The sequence below is a fragment of the Oncorhynchus kisutch genome, linkage group LG24 (assembly GCF_002021735.2).
Source record: "Oncorhynchus kisutch isolate 150728-3 linkage group LG24, Okis_V2, whole genome shotgun sequence".
NCBI lineage: Eukaryota > Metazoa > Chordata > Actinopteri > Salmoniformes > Salmonidae > Oncorhynchus > Oncorhynchus kisutch.
The window spans coordinates 19,064,055-19,079,054 of NC_034197.2; the positions used below are offsets into that span (position 1 = coordinate 19,064,055).

The window sequence follows — 15,000 nt, forward strand, 5'->3', positions numbered from 1 at the left end:
TCCTCACACTCTCCTCTCTCTCTGTATCCCTAGCTGGTGCTGCAGGCCCAGAATGTGCCTAACCTTTCGGCAGGGGTCAACTGCTCCTTTGAGGATTACACTGAGACAGAGGGACGCATCTTTGGGGGACGCATCTACTGCCTGTCCCCTTCCACACGAGAGGTCGCCCCCATCACACGCAACCAGGGTGAGACATTTAGCCGCAGCCTCCTGCTGCTATTTGCTAGTAATATAACCCAGTTACACTGTGTGTGAACAGCATTGGATTATTTGTCTGTGTGTAGATTGTGTTGTACTGACGTACTGTCACTCTTTCTTGGTGACAAACGTACTGTGAAGCTGTTAGGGCTGGGTTCAGGGATAGAACCAAACAGCGCTCTATGCTTGCTTCATATATGACACCTCTAAAGGTTCTATATAGAACTCTTTTGTAGAGTTCTTTGATCAGAACCCCAGGAGTTCTTCTTCACTGAACCACAACTGGTTCCATATAGAACCCTTAGGTTCCATATAGGGTTCTATATGGAACCAATTTCAGTTCTATATAGAACCTTTGGGCTTGCTATATATGAAGCAAGACTTGAACCCTTTTTGGTTCTATCTAGAACCTTTTTTTCTAAGAATGTACCATATTTAACTACAGTTGAAGTCGGAAGTTTACAAATTTCTTGTTAACAAACTATAGTTTGGCAAGTCGGTTAGGACATCTACTTTGTGCATGACACAAGTCTTTTTTCCAACAATTGTTTGCTGACAGATTATTTCACTTATAATTAACTGTATCACAATTCCAGTGGGTCAGAAGTTTACATACACTAAGTTGACTGCCTTTAAACAGCTTGGAAAATTCCAGAAAATTATGTCATGGATTTAGAAGCTTCTAATAGGCCAATTGACATCATTTGAGTCAATTGGAGGTGTAACCTGTGGATGTATTTCAAGGCCTACCTTCAAACTCAGTGCCTCTTTGCTTGACCTCATGAGAAAATCTAAAGAAATCAGCCAAGATCTCAGAAAATAAATTCTAGACCTCCAAAAGTCTGTTTCATCCTTGGGAGCAATTTCCAAAAACATGAAGGTACCCACGTTCATCTGTACAAACAATAGTACCAAGTATAAACACCATGGGACCACGCAGCCGTCATACTGCTCAGCAAGGAGACGCGTTCTGTCTCCTAGAGATTAACGTACTTTGGTGCAAAAAGTACAAATCAATCCCAGAACAACAGCAAAGGACCCTGTGAAGATGCTGGAGGAAAAAGGTACAAAAGTATCTATATCCACAGTAAACGAGTCCTATATCAACATAACCTGAAAGGCCGCTCAGCAAGGAAGAAGCCACTGCTCTAAAAACTGCCATAAAAAAGCCCAGACTACGGTTTGCAACTGCACATGGGGACTAAGATCATACTTTTTGGAGAAATGTCCTCTGGTCTGATGAAACAAAAATAGAACTGTTTGGCCATAATGACCATTGTTATGTTTGGAGGAAAACGGGTGACGCTTGCAAGCTGCAGAACACCATCCCAACCGTGAAGCACGGGGGTGGGCAGCATCATGTTGTGGGGGTGCTTTGCTGCAGGAGGGACTGGAGCACTTCACAAATAGATGGCTGCATGAGCATGGAAAATGATGTGGATATATTGAAGCAACATCTCAAGACATCAGTCAGGAAGTTAAAGCTTGGTCGCAAATGGGTCTTCCAAATGGACAATGACCTCAAGCATACTTCCAAAGTTGTGGCAAAATGGCTTAAGGACAACAAAGTCAAGGTATTGGAGTTGCCATCACAAAGCCCTGACCTCAATCCTATAGAAAATTTGTGGGCAGAACTAAAAAAGCGTGTGAGAGCAAGGAGGCCTACAAACCTGACTCAGTTACACCAGCTCTCTGTTTAGAACAAATCATTCACTACACCCTAAACCTCAACTACATCTCCTAATGAATAATGTGTAAATTGAGCAAGTTGAGGTGACTAAACTGCTTGGAGTAACCCTAGATTGTACACGGTCATGGTCAACACATATTGATGCAGTAGTAGCTAAGATGGGGAGAAGTCTGTCCATAATAAAGCTCTGTTCTGCCTTCTTAACATCACTATCAACAATGCAGGTCCTACTGGCTCTAGTTTTGTCACACCTTGACTACTGTTCAGTAGTGTGTTCAGGTGCCACAAAGAGCGTCTTAGGAAAATTGTAGTTGGCTCAGAACAGGGCAGCACAGCTGGACCTTAAAAGTACACAGAGAGCTAACATGAATTATTTACATGACAGACTATGGGAGGCGCACAGTACTACATAGAGCCATGACTACATGGAACTACATTCCACACCAGGTAACTGATGCAAGCAGTTGAATCAGATTGATAAAAACAGGTAAAAATACACTCTATGGCACAGCAGGGACTGTGAAGAGACACACACTAAAGTATAGCCACATGCATAGGCGCACATTGTGATATTGTTGAATGGTGGTATTAAACATGTTGTATTGTAGATATGTAGTGGTGTAATAATGTTATATGATGTCCTGTTTTATCTTTCATTGATGTAAGTGCTTTAATATGTTTGGAGCCCAGGAAGAGTAGCTGCTGCCTTGGCAGGAACTAATGGGGATCTGTAATAAACCCCAGGAAGAGTAGCTGCTGCCTTGGCAGGAACTAATGGGGATCCGTAATAAACCCCAGGAAGAGTAGCTGCTGCCTTGGCAGGAACTAATGGGGATCCGTAATAAACCCCAGGAAGAGTAGCTGCTGCCTTGGCAGGAACTAATGGGGATCCGTAATAAACCCCAGGAAGAGTAGCTGCTGCCTTGGCAGGAACTAATGGGGATCCGTAATAAACCCCAGGAAGAGTAGCTGCTGCCTTGGCAGGAACTAATGGGGATCCGTAATAAACCCCAGGAAGAGTAGCTGCTGCCTTGGCAGGAACTAATGGGGATCCGTAATAAACCCCAGGAAGAGTAGCTGCTGCCTTGGCAGGAACTAATGGGGATCCGTAATAAACCCCAGGAAGAGTAGCTGCTGCCTTGGCAGGAACTAATGGGGATCCGTAATAAACCCCAGGAAGAGTAGCTGCTGCCTTGGCAGGAACTAATGGAGATCCGTAATAAACCCCAGGAAGAGTAGCTGCTGCCTTGGCAGGAACTAATGGGATCCGTAATAAACCCCAGGAAGAGTAGCTGCTGCCTTGGCAGGAACTAATGGGGAGCCGTAATAAACCCCAGGAAGAGTAGCTGCTGCCTTGGCAGGAACTAATGGGAATCCGTAATAAACCCCAGGAAGAGTAGCTGCTGCTTTGGCAGGAACTAATGGGGATCCGTAATAAACCCCAGGAAGAGTAGCTGCTGCCTTGGCAGGAACTAATGGGGATCCGTAATAAACCCCAGGAAGAGTAGCTGCTGCCTTGGCAGGAACTAATGGGGATCCGTAATAAACCCCAGGAAGAGTAGCTGCTGCCTTGGCAGGAACTAATGGGGATCCGTAATAAACCCCAGGAAGAGTAGCTGCTGCCTTGGCAGGAACTAATGGGGATCCGTAATAAACCCCAGGAAGAGTAGCTGCTGCCTTGGCAGGAACTAATGGGGATCCCTAATAAACCCCAGGAAGAGTAGCTGCTGCCTTGGCGGGAACTAATGGGGATCCATAATAAACCCCAGGAAGAGTAGGTGCTGCCTTGGCAGGAACTAATGGGGATCCGTAATAAACCCCAGGAAGAGTAGCTGCTGCCTTGGCGGGAACTAATGGGGATCCATAATAAACCCCAGGAAGAGTAGCTGCTGCCTTGGCAGGAACTAATGGGGATCCGTAATAAACCCCAGGAAGAGTAGCTGCTGCCTTGGCAGGAACTAATGGGGATCCGTAATAAACCCCAGGAAGAGTAGCTGCTGCCTTGGCAGGAACTAATGGGGATCCATAATAAACCCCAGGAAGAGTAGCTGCTGCCTTGGCAGGAACTAATGGGGATCCGTAATAAACCCCAGGAAGAGTAGCTGCTGCCTTGGCAGGAACTAATGGGGATCCATAATAAACCCCAGGAAGAGTAGCTGCTGCCTTGGCAGGAACTAATGGGGATCCGTAATAAACCCCAGGAAGAGTAGCTGCTGTCTTGGCAGGAACTAATGGGGATCCATAATAAACCCCAGGAAGAGTAGCTGCTGCCTTGGCAGAAACTAATGGGGATCCATAATAAACCCCAGGAAGAGTAGCTGCTGCCTTGGCAGGAACTAATGGGGATCCATAATAAACCCCAGGAAGAGTAGCTGCTGCCTTGGCAGGAACTAATGGGGATCCATAATAAACCCCAGGAAGAGTAGCTGCTGTCTTGGCAGGAACTAATGGGGATCCATAATAAACCCCAGGAAGAGTAGCTGCTGCCTTGGCAGGAACTAATGGGGATCCGTAATAAACCCCAGGAAGAGTAGCTGCTGTCTTGGCAGGAACTAATGGGGATCCATAATAAACCCCAGGAAGAGTAGCTGCTGCCTTGGCAGGAACTAATGGGGATCCATAATAAAGAGTAGTCCATAATAAATACAAGTATAAATACTAATCACAAACGTAGCTAGCTAAAACAACTGGTAGCAGTGATGGTGTAAGCTTAGATAAACATGTTGTTTGTGCAATGGTATCTTCTAAATCAGAAAGGAATAGGCGAAGAATGAATATGTTAGCTAGCTGCTCGTCGAACATCTCATTCCAAAATCATGGGCATGAATATGGAGTTGGTCCTTTGCTGCTAAAACAGCCTCTAATCTTCTGGGAAGCCTTTCCACTAGATGTTGGAACATTGCTGCGGGGACTTGCTTCCATTCAGCCACAAGAGCATTAGTGAGGTCAGGCACTGATGTTAGGTGATTAGACCTGGTTCACAGTTGGTGTTCCAATTCATCCCAAAGGTGTTCAATGGGGTTGAGGTCAGGGCTCTGTGCAGGCCAGTCAAGCTCTTCCACACCGATCTCAACAAACCATTTCGGTATGGACCTCGCTTTGTGCACGGGGGCATTGTCATTGTCATTGTCAACAGGAGAGACCTTCCCCAAACTGTTGCCAGTTGGAAGCACAGAATCGTCTAGAATGTCATTGTACACTGTTACGTTAAGATTTCCCTTCACTGGAACTAAGGGGCCTAGCCCAAACCATGAAAAACAGCCCCAGACTATTATTGCTCCTTCACCAAACTTTACAGTTGGCAATATGCATACGGGCAGGTAGCATTCTCCTGGCATCTTCCAAACCCAGATTCATCCTGTCGGACTGCCAGATGGTGAAGCGTGATTCATCACTCCAGAGAACACGTTTCCACTGCTACAATTGCAGCGAGCTTTACACCACTCCAGCCGACGCTTGGCATTGCACATGGTAATCATAGGCTTATGTGCAGCTGCTCGGCCATGGAAACACATTTCATAAAGCTCCTGACGAACAGTTCTTGTGCTGACTTTGCTTCCAGAGGCGGTTTGGAACTCGCCAGTGAGCGTTGCAACTGAGGACAGACGATTTTTACATGCTACGCGCTTCAGCACTCGGCGGTCCCGTTCTGTGAGCTTGTGTGGCCTACCACTTCTCGGCTGAGCCGTTGATTGCTCCTAGACATTTCCACTTCACAATAACAGCACTTACAGTTGACTGGGGCAGCTCTAGCAGGGGCAGAAATGTGACAATCCCACTTGCTGGAAAGGCGGCATCCTATGACGGTGTCACGTTAAAAGTTACTGAGCTCTTCAGTAAGGCCATTCTACTGACAATGTTTGTCTATGGAGATTGCATGGCTGTGTGCTCGACTTGTACACCTGTCAGCAACGGGTGTGGCTGAAACAGCCGAAGCCACAAATTTGAAGGGGTCTTCACGTACTTTTGTATATATACTGTATAAGAGGAAAGAAAAGATGCAATGTAACATCTATTTAGGGTCACCTGGAAACACTGATCAACACTTTGGTTCCTACCTTGTCAATAATTCCTCCCTGGTTTATGTATTTGTTGTCATGTCAAACCCCAATGTATTCAAGACGCTGCCCACTATATTCCTATTATATAATTAGAATAATGTGGAAATTAAAATAATAGTAAAGGAAATGCAATTTTTTTATTTTTTTGACATTAGATTGAACAGTATAAAACAATCAGAATGGAGAAAGACCCATTGAAATCACTTAATGTGTTGCCACCCTGAGGTCATGAGCTACTCATAAAGCCTATTTAGAACTTGTATTATTCAAAAATGTAAAATACCATTGAATATGGTCATGCTGTCAAAAATATGAAAAATATTGTGAAAGATTTATTGGCCTCATCACCCAGTTCTGAAAGCTTATCTGACTGTACCTCTTTCTATGGGACAAGCGTACTGTGAAGCTGTATCTGACTGTACCTCTTTCTAGGGGACTAGCGTACTGTGAAGCTGTATCTGACTGTACCTCTTTCTAGGGGACAAGCGTACTGTGAAGCTGTATCTGAAGTCTAAGGAGACAGGGAAGAAGTTTGCCAGTGTGGACTTTGTCTTCTACAACTGCAGTGTGCACCAATCGTAAGTTCCGCTTTACCTAATTCTGTGTGTGTGTGTGTGTGTGTGTGTGTGTGTGTGTGTGTGTGTGTGTGTGTGTGTGTGTGTGTGTGTGTGTGTGTGTGTGTGTGTGTGTGTGTGTGTGTGTGTGTGAGAGAGAAAGAGAGAGAGATAGAGAAAGAGAGAAAGATACCCTCTCCTCTCTGCTCTGCAGTGCTTGTTACTGCTGATGAGATCAGACTCTTAATGTCATTTTCTTAATAACTTGGAGCTCCTCTGATGTATTTGATAAAGTTTTACTACACTGAGTTATGTTCCTTTACATCTGAGATCTCTTTTCCTCCCTTCCTCCACACCACTCTCTCCACATTTTGGCTTGAGGCTGTCAGCCCCTGTATCTATCCCACCATCCCTAACTCTGCCTTTCACTGAACACATACAGTACCAGTCAAAAGTTTGGAAACACCTACTCATTCCTGGGTTTTTCTTTATTTTTGGCTATTTTCTACATTGTATAATAATACTGAAGACATCAAAACTATTAAATAACACATATAGAATCATGTAGTGACCAAAAAAGTGTTTAAACAAATCAAAATAGTTTTTATATTTGAGATTCTTCAAATTAGCCACCCTTTGCCTTGATGACAGCTTTGCATACTCTTGGTATTCTTTCAACCAGCTTCATGAGGTAGTCACCTGGAATGCATTTCAGTTAACAGGTGTGCTTTGTTAATAGTTAATTTGTGGAATTTCTTTCCTTCTTAATGCATTTGAGCCAGTCAGTTGTGTTATGACAAGGTAGGAGTGGTATACAGAAGATCGCCCTATTTGGTAACAGACCAAGTCCATATTATACAGCTCAAATAAGCAAAGAAAAAATATAGTCCATCATTACTTTAAAACATGAAGGTCAGTCAATACGGAACATTTCAAGGACTTTGAAGGTTTCTTCAAGCGCAGTCGCAAAAACCATTAAGCACTATGATGAAACTGGCTCTCATGAGGACCGCCACAGGAAAGGAAGACCCAGAGTTACCTCTGCTGCAGAGGATAAGTTCATTAGAGTTAAGTGCACCTCAGATTGCATCCCAAATAAATGCTTCAGAGTTCAAGTAACAGACACATCTCAACATCACCTGTTCAGAGGAGACTGTGTGAATCAGGCCTTCATGGTCGAATTCCTGCAAAGAAACAAGTACTAAAGGACAACAATAATAAGAAGAGACTTGCTTGGGCCAAGAAACACGAGCAATGGACATTAGACCAGTGGACATCCGTCCTTTGGTCTGATGAGTCCAACTGTGAGATTTTTGGTTCCAACTGCTTTGTCTTTGTGAGATGCAGAGTAGGTTAACGGATGATCTCTGCATGTGTGGTTCACACAGTGAAGCATGGAGGAGGATGTGTGATGGTGTCAGGGTGCTTTGCTGGTGACACTGTCAGTGATTTATTTAGAATTCAAGGTACACTTAACCAGCATGGCTACCACAGAATTTTGCAGAGATACGCCATCCCATCTGGTTTGCGCTTAGTGGGACTATCATTTGTTTTTCAACAGGACAATGACCCAACACACCTCCAATCTGTGTAAGGGCTATATGACCAAGAAGCAGAGTGATGGAGTGCTGCATCAGATGACCTGGCCTCCACAATCACCCGACCTCAACCCAATTGAGATGGTTTGGGATGAGTTGGACCGCAGAGTGAAGGAAAAGCAGCAAACAAATGCTCAGCATATGTGGGAACTCCTTCAAGACTGCTGGAAAAGCATTCCAGGTGAAAGTGGTTGATAGAATCCCAAGAGTGTGCAAAGCTGTCATCAAGACAAAAAGTGGTGCTTTGAAGAATCTAAAATCTAAAATATATTTTTATTTATTTAACACTGTTTTGGTAACTACATGATTCCATATGTGTTATTTCATAGTTTTGATGTCTTCACTATTATTCTACAATGTAATTTTTTTTTTTTTTTAAACCCTTGAATGAGTAGGTGTGTCCAAACTTTTGACTGGTTCTGAATATATGGTCCAAAGACCGCCATCTTCCCTCTCACCCATTTCCCACCCCATTACTATATATTTAATCTCTCCCTCTTCCTCTTCCTTACCCATTCTCTAGCTTTCTGTCTCATCCTCTTTCCCCTATGTCTCTTCTTCCTCTCCTCCCCTCTAACTCTCCTGTACCCCCTCATTCTCTCCCTCTCCTCCCCTCAAACTCTCCTCTACCCCCTCATTCTCTCCCTCTCCTCCCCTCTAACTCTCCTCTACCCCCTCATTCTCTCCCTCTCCTCCCATCTAACTCTCCTCTTCCCCCTCATTCTCTCCCTCTCCTCCCCTCTAACTCTCCTCTTCCCCCTCATTCTCTCCCTCTCCTCCCCTCTAACTCTCCTCTACCCCTCATTCTCTCCCTCTCCTCCCCTCTAACTCTCCTCTACCCCTAATTCTCCCCTCTCCCTTTCCTCCCCTCTAACGCTCCTCTAACCCCACTCATTCTCACCCTATCCTCCCCTATAACTCTCCTCTACCCCCTCATTCTCTCCCTCTCCTCCCCTCTAACTCTCCTCTACCCCTCATTCTCTCCCTCTCCTCCCCTCTAACTCTCCTCTACTCCTCATTCTTTCCCACTCCTCCCCTCTAACTCTCCTCTACCCCCTCATTCTCCCCCTCTCCTCGCCTCTACCCTCCATTCTCTCCCTCTCCTCCCCTCTAACTCTCCTCTACCACCCTCATTCTCTCCCTCTCCTTCCGTCTAACTCTCCTCTTCCCCCTCATTCTCCTCCCTCTCCTCCCCTCTAACTCTCCTCTACCCCTCATTCTCCTCCCTCTCCTCCCCTCTAACTCTCCTCTACCCTCATCTCTCTCCCTCTCCTCCCCTCTAACTCTCTCCTCTTCCCCTCATTCTCTCCCTCTCCCTCGCCTCTACCCTCCATTCTCTCCCTCTCCCTCCCCTCTAACTCTCCTCTACCCCCCTCATTCTCTCCCTCTCCTTCCCTCTAACTCTCCTCTTCCCCCTCATTCTCTCCCTCCTCCTCCCCCTCTAACTCTCCTCTACCCCTCATTCTCACCCCTATCCTCCCCTATAACTCTCCTCTACCCTCTCATTCTCTCCCTCTCCTCCCCTCTAACTCTCCTCTACCCCTCTGTCTCTCCCTCTCCTCCCCTCTGACTCTCCACTACTCCTCATTCTTTCCCACTCCTCCCCTCTAACTCTCCTCTACCCCCTCATTCTCCCCTCTCCTCGCCTCTACCCTCCATTCTCTCCCTCTCCTCCCCTCTAACTCTCCTCTACCCCCCTCATTCTCTCCCTCTCCTCCCCTCTAACTCTCCTCTACCCTTCATTCTCTCCCTCTCCTCCCATCTAACTCTCCTCCCATCTAACTCTCCTCTTCCCCCTCATTCTCTCCCTCTCCTCCCCTCTAACTCTCCTCTACCCCCTCATTCTCTCCCTCTCCTTCCCTCTAACTCTCCTCTTCCCCCTCATTCTCTCCCTCTCCTCCCCTCTAACTCTCCTCTACCCCTCATTCTCACCCTATCCTCCCCTATAACTCTCCTCTACCCTCTCATTCTCTCCCTCTCCTCCCCTCTAACTCTCCTCTACCCCTCTTTCTCTCCCTCTCCTCCCCTCTAACTCTCCTCTACCCTTCATTCTCTCCCTCTCCTCCCATCTAACTCTCCTCTTCCCCCTCATTCTCTCCCTCTCCTCCCCTCTAACTCTCATTCTCTCCCTCTCCTCCCCTCTAACTCTCCTCTACCCCTAATTCTTTCCCTCTCCTCCCCTCTAACTCTCCTCTACTCCTCATTCTCTCCCTCTCCTCCCCTCTAACTCTCCTCTACCCCCTCATTCTCCCCCTCTCCTCACCTCTACCCCCATTCTCTCCCTCTCCTCCCCTCTAACTCTCCTCTACCCCCTCATTCTCTCCCTCTCCTCCCCTCTAACTCTCCTCTTCCCCTCATTCTTTCCCTCTCCTCCCCTCTAACTCTCCTCTACTCCTCATTCTCTCCCTCTCCTCCCCTCTAACTCTCCTCTACCCCCTCATTCTCCCCCTCTCCTCACCTCTACCCCCCATTCTCTCCCTCTCCTCCCCTCTAACTCTCCTCTACCCCCTCATTCTCTCCCTCTCCTCCCCTCTAACTCTCCTCTACCCCTCATTCTCTCCCTCTCCTCCCCTCTAACTCTCCTCTACCCCCCATTCTCTCCCTCTCCTCCCCTCTAACTCTCCTCTTCCCCCCACATTCTCTCCCTCTCCTCCCCTCTAACTCTCCTCTACCCCTCATTCTCTCCCTCTCCTCCCTACCTCTCCCATTCCTTTCCTGCTCTTCCTTTCTCTCTTATTTCCTGTTGGTCCTCTCTCCTTCTGGTCCAGATGTTCCTCTCTGCTCTTATTTATCAAACTGATTTTTTTCCCTGGCCTCTGCTCTGTGAGCTGCATACATTAGCACAGCAATATTATACTAATTAGCTGCCCTGGCGCCCCATTACAGCTGGACATAATGGAGAGTGTATGTAAAGTGTTCACCTGGACCTCTTATCAAGGCCCGATTCAACGTCTTTGAACCTAGAGGATGTGTGATTATATATGGGCCTCTGTAATGTGTGGGTGTGCGCTGTCTACCATGTGTTTGTGTGTGTGTGTGTGTGTATGTGTATGTGTGTGCGTGCGCTCGTGCGTGTGTGCATGAGGACTGGTTAAGCTCTCTCACCATGCCTCTCTCATTGAATAAGCAGGCATAGTGAGGTCTTTGATGTGCTGTATGCAACACAGCCCATCAGGACATTACAGTACACTACAGTCTAGTTTTAACAACCCAGCCTTGTCAGCCACATAGAACCCACGTGATCCCCAGAACTACTCCCCTCCTGACCTCTGAACCCTGACCCCAGCGTGTGTAGACTGCCAGTGGGCCGGGTGTGCCAATGGGGCTGCTGTGCAATAAAAAGCTTTCCTCAGAGGTGATGGGCATGGTGGGCGGAGAGGGCACTCTACTTGGCAAGGCAAATTTTTCCGCCAGCTATTTACATACACAGTAACAATATTAGAGTTTTGCATTTAAAAGACTGCCGGAATAGTTTAATTTAGCGTGTGAGGGACTGAATGTATTTTTAATGAGAGGAGTGAGGAGGAAAAGAGGGGGAGGGGAGAAAACAAGTGAAGGAGAGATGGATTGTGCCCTTTGTGTTGGGGATAATGCATCCACAGAGCTAAAAGGTTAGCGCCTCAGCCAAACCACAGCACCTATTAGAATATAAAAAGAATGAGGAAATGCATGCAGGATTCACAGCCTTGAAAAGGCCCCACTCATGGAAGGCCGAGAGCCCTGAGACAGGCTCTCGTAGGCGGGCTGGGTGTTCACTTCATCTCCCTGCTGTCCGTGTTAAGGAAGCTTCTCTGAAAATCTCCTTCACCAACCTACCACTTACTTCACACTGGAAGAAATTAAGCTACACTACAGCTATCCTTTAGGAGAATATAGTTGAATTAACCAAAGTTAAAAAGTAGTTTGCTACATTCAAACTGCTTAATGAAAAATGATCAGATGTACATCTGAAATGTCAAATACAAATTGCAAGAACAGATCACTTTGGGGTCATTTGTTAACAGAATGTGTCATTTAGCCTATTAAACACAATAATGACGTTTCAAGGGAGAGTTAGGCAGGTCTGATGCTGAAAAGACAGGAAACGATTGCCCACTTCTGTCACGCCCTGACCTTAGTTATCTTTGTTTTCTTTCTCATTTTTGGTAGGTCAGGGTGTGACAAGGGTGGTTTAGTTTTTGTCTTGTCTATGTGACGTTGCCGGTCAGCACTCGTGTCTTATAGCGTCACGTTCATTTAGTTGTTTTGCTAGTTTGTTTAGTGTTCTTCGTGTAAATAAAGAAGAATGTATTCTTATCACGCTAGATTTGATTTTAGTTCAACTACCACCAAGCTACTGCAAAATGTAGTTAAATGACTAGTTGAACTACATGTAGTCCACTACTCCCCAACATGGCTGCCTGCTACTGGCCTGGTGCTTCTTGTACCACCTGTTGTAACAGGACAAGAACATTGGGTTTCAACATTCTGGTAACATTCTACCAATGTAAAGAATGGTTTGGATGGGAAGAAGAGGTCGTCTTCTGTGGTATCCACTCTCACTTCAATCATCCCAATTGTCTTTTCAATCTATCTATCACAGAACAACACACTGTAGGTGTTAGGTTGAAAACAACTAGAGATACACAGTGATACACCTGATAGATGTTCTGAGTTGTTAGGTTGGAGGTAGAGGGGAGAAGCTGAGTTTACTGTTGCCCAGGTTCAGGTGTGATATTTGCAGGCAGCAGAGGGTAAGTGATGGGGCTCTGGTCCTGGCAGTGTGCCACTTCACTTGGCAGTACTGAGTCTAATAGACGATATGTCTGAATCACTTGCTTACACCTCTCCTCTACCGTTTCTCTCTACCTTTCCTCCTGAAGCAGGCAGAACAAAGGAAACAGCCTCTGAGTGTTCATTCACCCAGCTCCTGAATAGGCACTATAGCAACAATAAAGCATGTTTGTGATTTCAGCAGAAACAAGCAAAGCTTTAATTAAACCCATTTCATTTGACTAGGCAAGTCAGTTAGGACCAAATTCTCATTTACAGTGACGGTCCACACAGACCAAACCCGGACGTCTCTACGCTAATTGTGCGCCGCCCTATGGGACTCCCAATCACAGCTGGTTGTGATACAACCTGGATTTGAACTAGGGTGTCTGTAGTGACGCCTCTAGTACCTTGGACAGCTGCGCCACTTGGGAGCCCGATAGGGTGGGGCACAATTGGCCCAGTGTCGTCCGGGTTTGGCCGTTATAGGCCTTCATTATAAATAAGAATTTGTTCTTAACTGACTAATAACATAAATACAAAAATCTGATCATTATATCAATGTATCTGTTTACTGATAGTGATATGAAGTATACTTTAACAGTGGGAAATGGTAGATCTACTGTAGGTCTACTGTATGCATACTTAAATAAATCTATTCTGTATTTGATTAAGTAATAATGTATGCTTTTGGGTGGTCTGCTTAGCAGACGGGAAGCATTGACTAGTTTGCAGTAGCAGCCCCAGAGCACGACAGAGGCTTTGATTTCCTGCTGTAGGACATACACATCTCCCAGTGTGGCGCTAATAATCAGCAGGGTTCAAAGGGCATTGCCCCCTTCTCTGTCTGCATCTGGCTGGGATCGATAGACCCAGATGTCTGGAGACTAGAAGGTAATACCCCTCAGAAGCAAACAAATAGCGGGCTGTTAGCGTAGCACAAATCCACCCTCTCTCTCTCTGTCTCTCTCTGTCTCGTACTCTCTCTCTCTCGCTCTCTCGCTCTCTGTCTCTCTCTCTCACTTCCTCCCCATAGTAACACACATACAGGAATCGATTATAGACTTTATCCCGTAGAGCTAGGATGGTAGTGGGTCCTGCTCATTATAGTAGTGTGGAGCTGTGCTACACATGCCTCATTCTGTCACTGGAATACATGAGTAAGAGGCACGTTAAAGGGCTTTGTAGAACTCATAAAGATTTTTGAGAAATCAATGTGTATATGTGGGGTGAAGCGGAGTGGATTCAAACTAATGCATGTATTTTATTTTATCCTCTATTTTACTCTCCTGTAGCTATAAAAACCTTGTTGAGGCTGCTGGTAATCTATGTTCATTTATGCTTTCTGAACTAAGGAAAAAAACAGGCTTATCTGGGCCTTGCAGCTTATTTGAATATAAGCCTTTGAACATGTTGAATAGGAAGGAGGAGTATATCGATCTAGACATTTTCCTCTCTGTGGTTATTTTACTCTCTGTGGTCATTTTCCTCTCTGTGGTTATTTTACTCTCTGTTGGAGACATGGCAACTGGAAGATGAAAACTTTGCTGTGTTCTGCTCTGTTCGGTTCTGCTCTGCTCTGTTCTGCTCACACCAATCTGTGGCTCACATAGCGTTTTGACCGAGCAGCCCTGCCACACTGTTAGCTCCAAGGGTCAATAGTAGAAATGAGTTCAGAACACAGAGACACACTGACACATTCTTCCTGAAGTAAGATAATTACTCTACTGAAGTGACTTGAAACGTTTTGAGGTAGATGACCTCAGGTGTTGAATCACCTTATACAGGCTGTTGGTTTACCCTAGTGTTTAGTGATGGAGGATGGAACAGACAGCCTCAGAGGCAGGGTCGGTTCTGAACATCTATTCTAAAGGCTGATTGATCCATTAACTGAGGTAAATGTTTCATTAGGCATCTCCCCGTGTCCTGGAAGGCTGTGTTGTATTCTAATGTTGCCTCTAAATGATTGTTAAATGACTTAATTGGACAAATCACTAGCAGAATTGATTTTGATGAGTTTGTGTACCCGTGTTAAGAGCCAACTCTGAAGTGTTTTTTTTTGTAGTGAACAATCGCGGCATCAACTTTTGATTCGAAAGAGACTGATCGTTCTCACAATTTTCTGTGAGAGTGAAATTAATATAATT

The 15,000-nt window shown here is 45.7% G+C and overlaps 1 protein-coding gene across 2 annotated transcripts in view; it reads left to right on the top strand.

Moving 5' to 3' along the window:
• LOC109869349 (plexin-A1) overlaps positions 1 to 15,000 on the top strand; it is a 344,851-nt gene that overhangs the window by 230,594 nt on the left and 99,257 nt on the right. For both annotated transcript variants that reach the window (XM_031803595.1, XM_031803596.1), the window contains exons 7-8: positions 34 to 187; positions 6,428 to 6,527. In XM_031803595.1, coding sequence (XP_031659455.1) covers positions 34 to 187; positions 6,428 to 6,527 — 254 coding nt within the window. The remainder of the gene's footprint in view (positions 1 to 33; positions 188 to 6,427; positions 6,528 to 15,000) is intronic.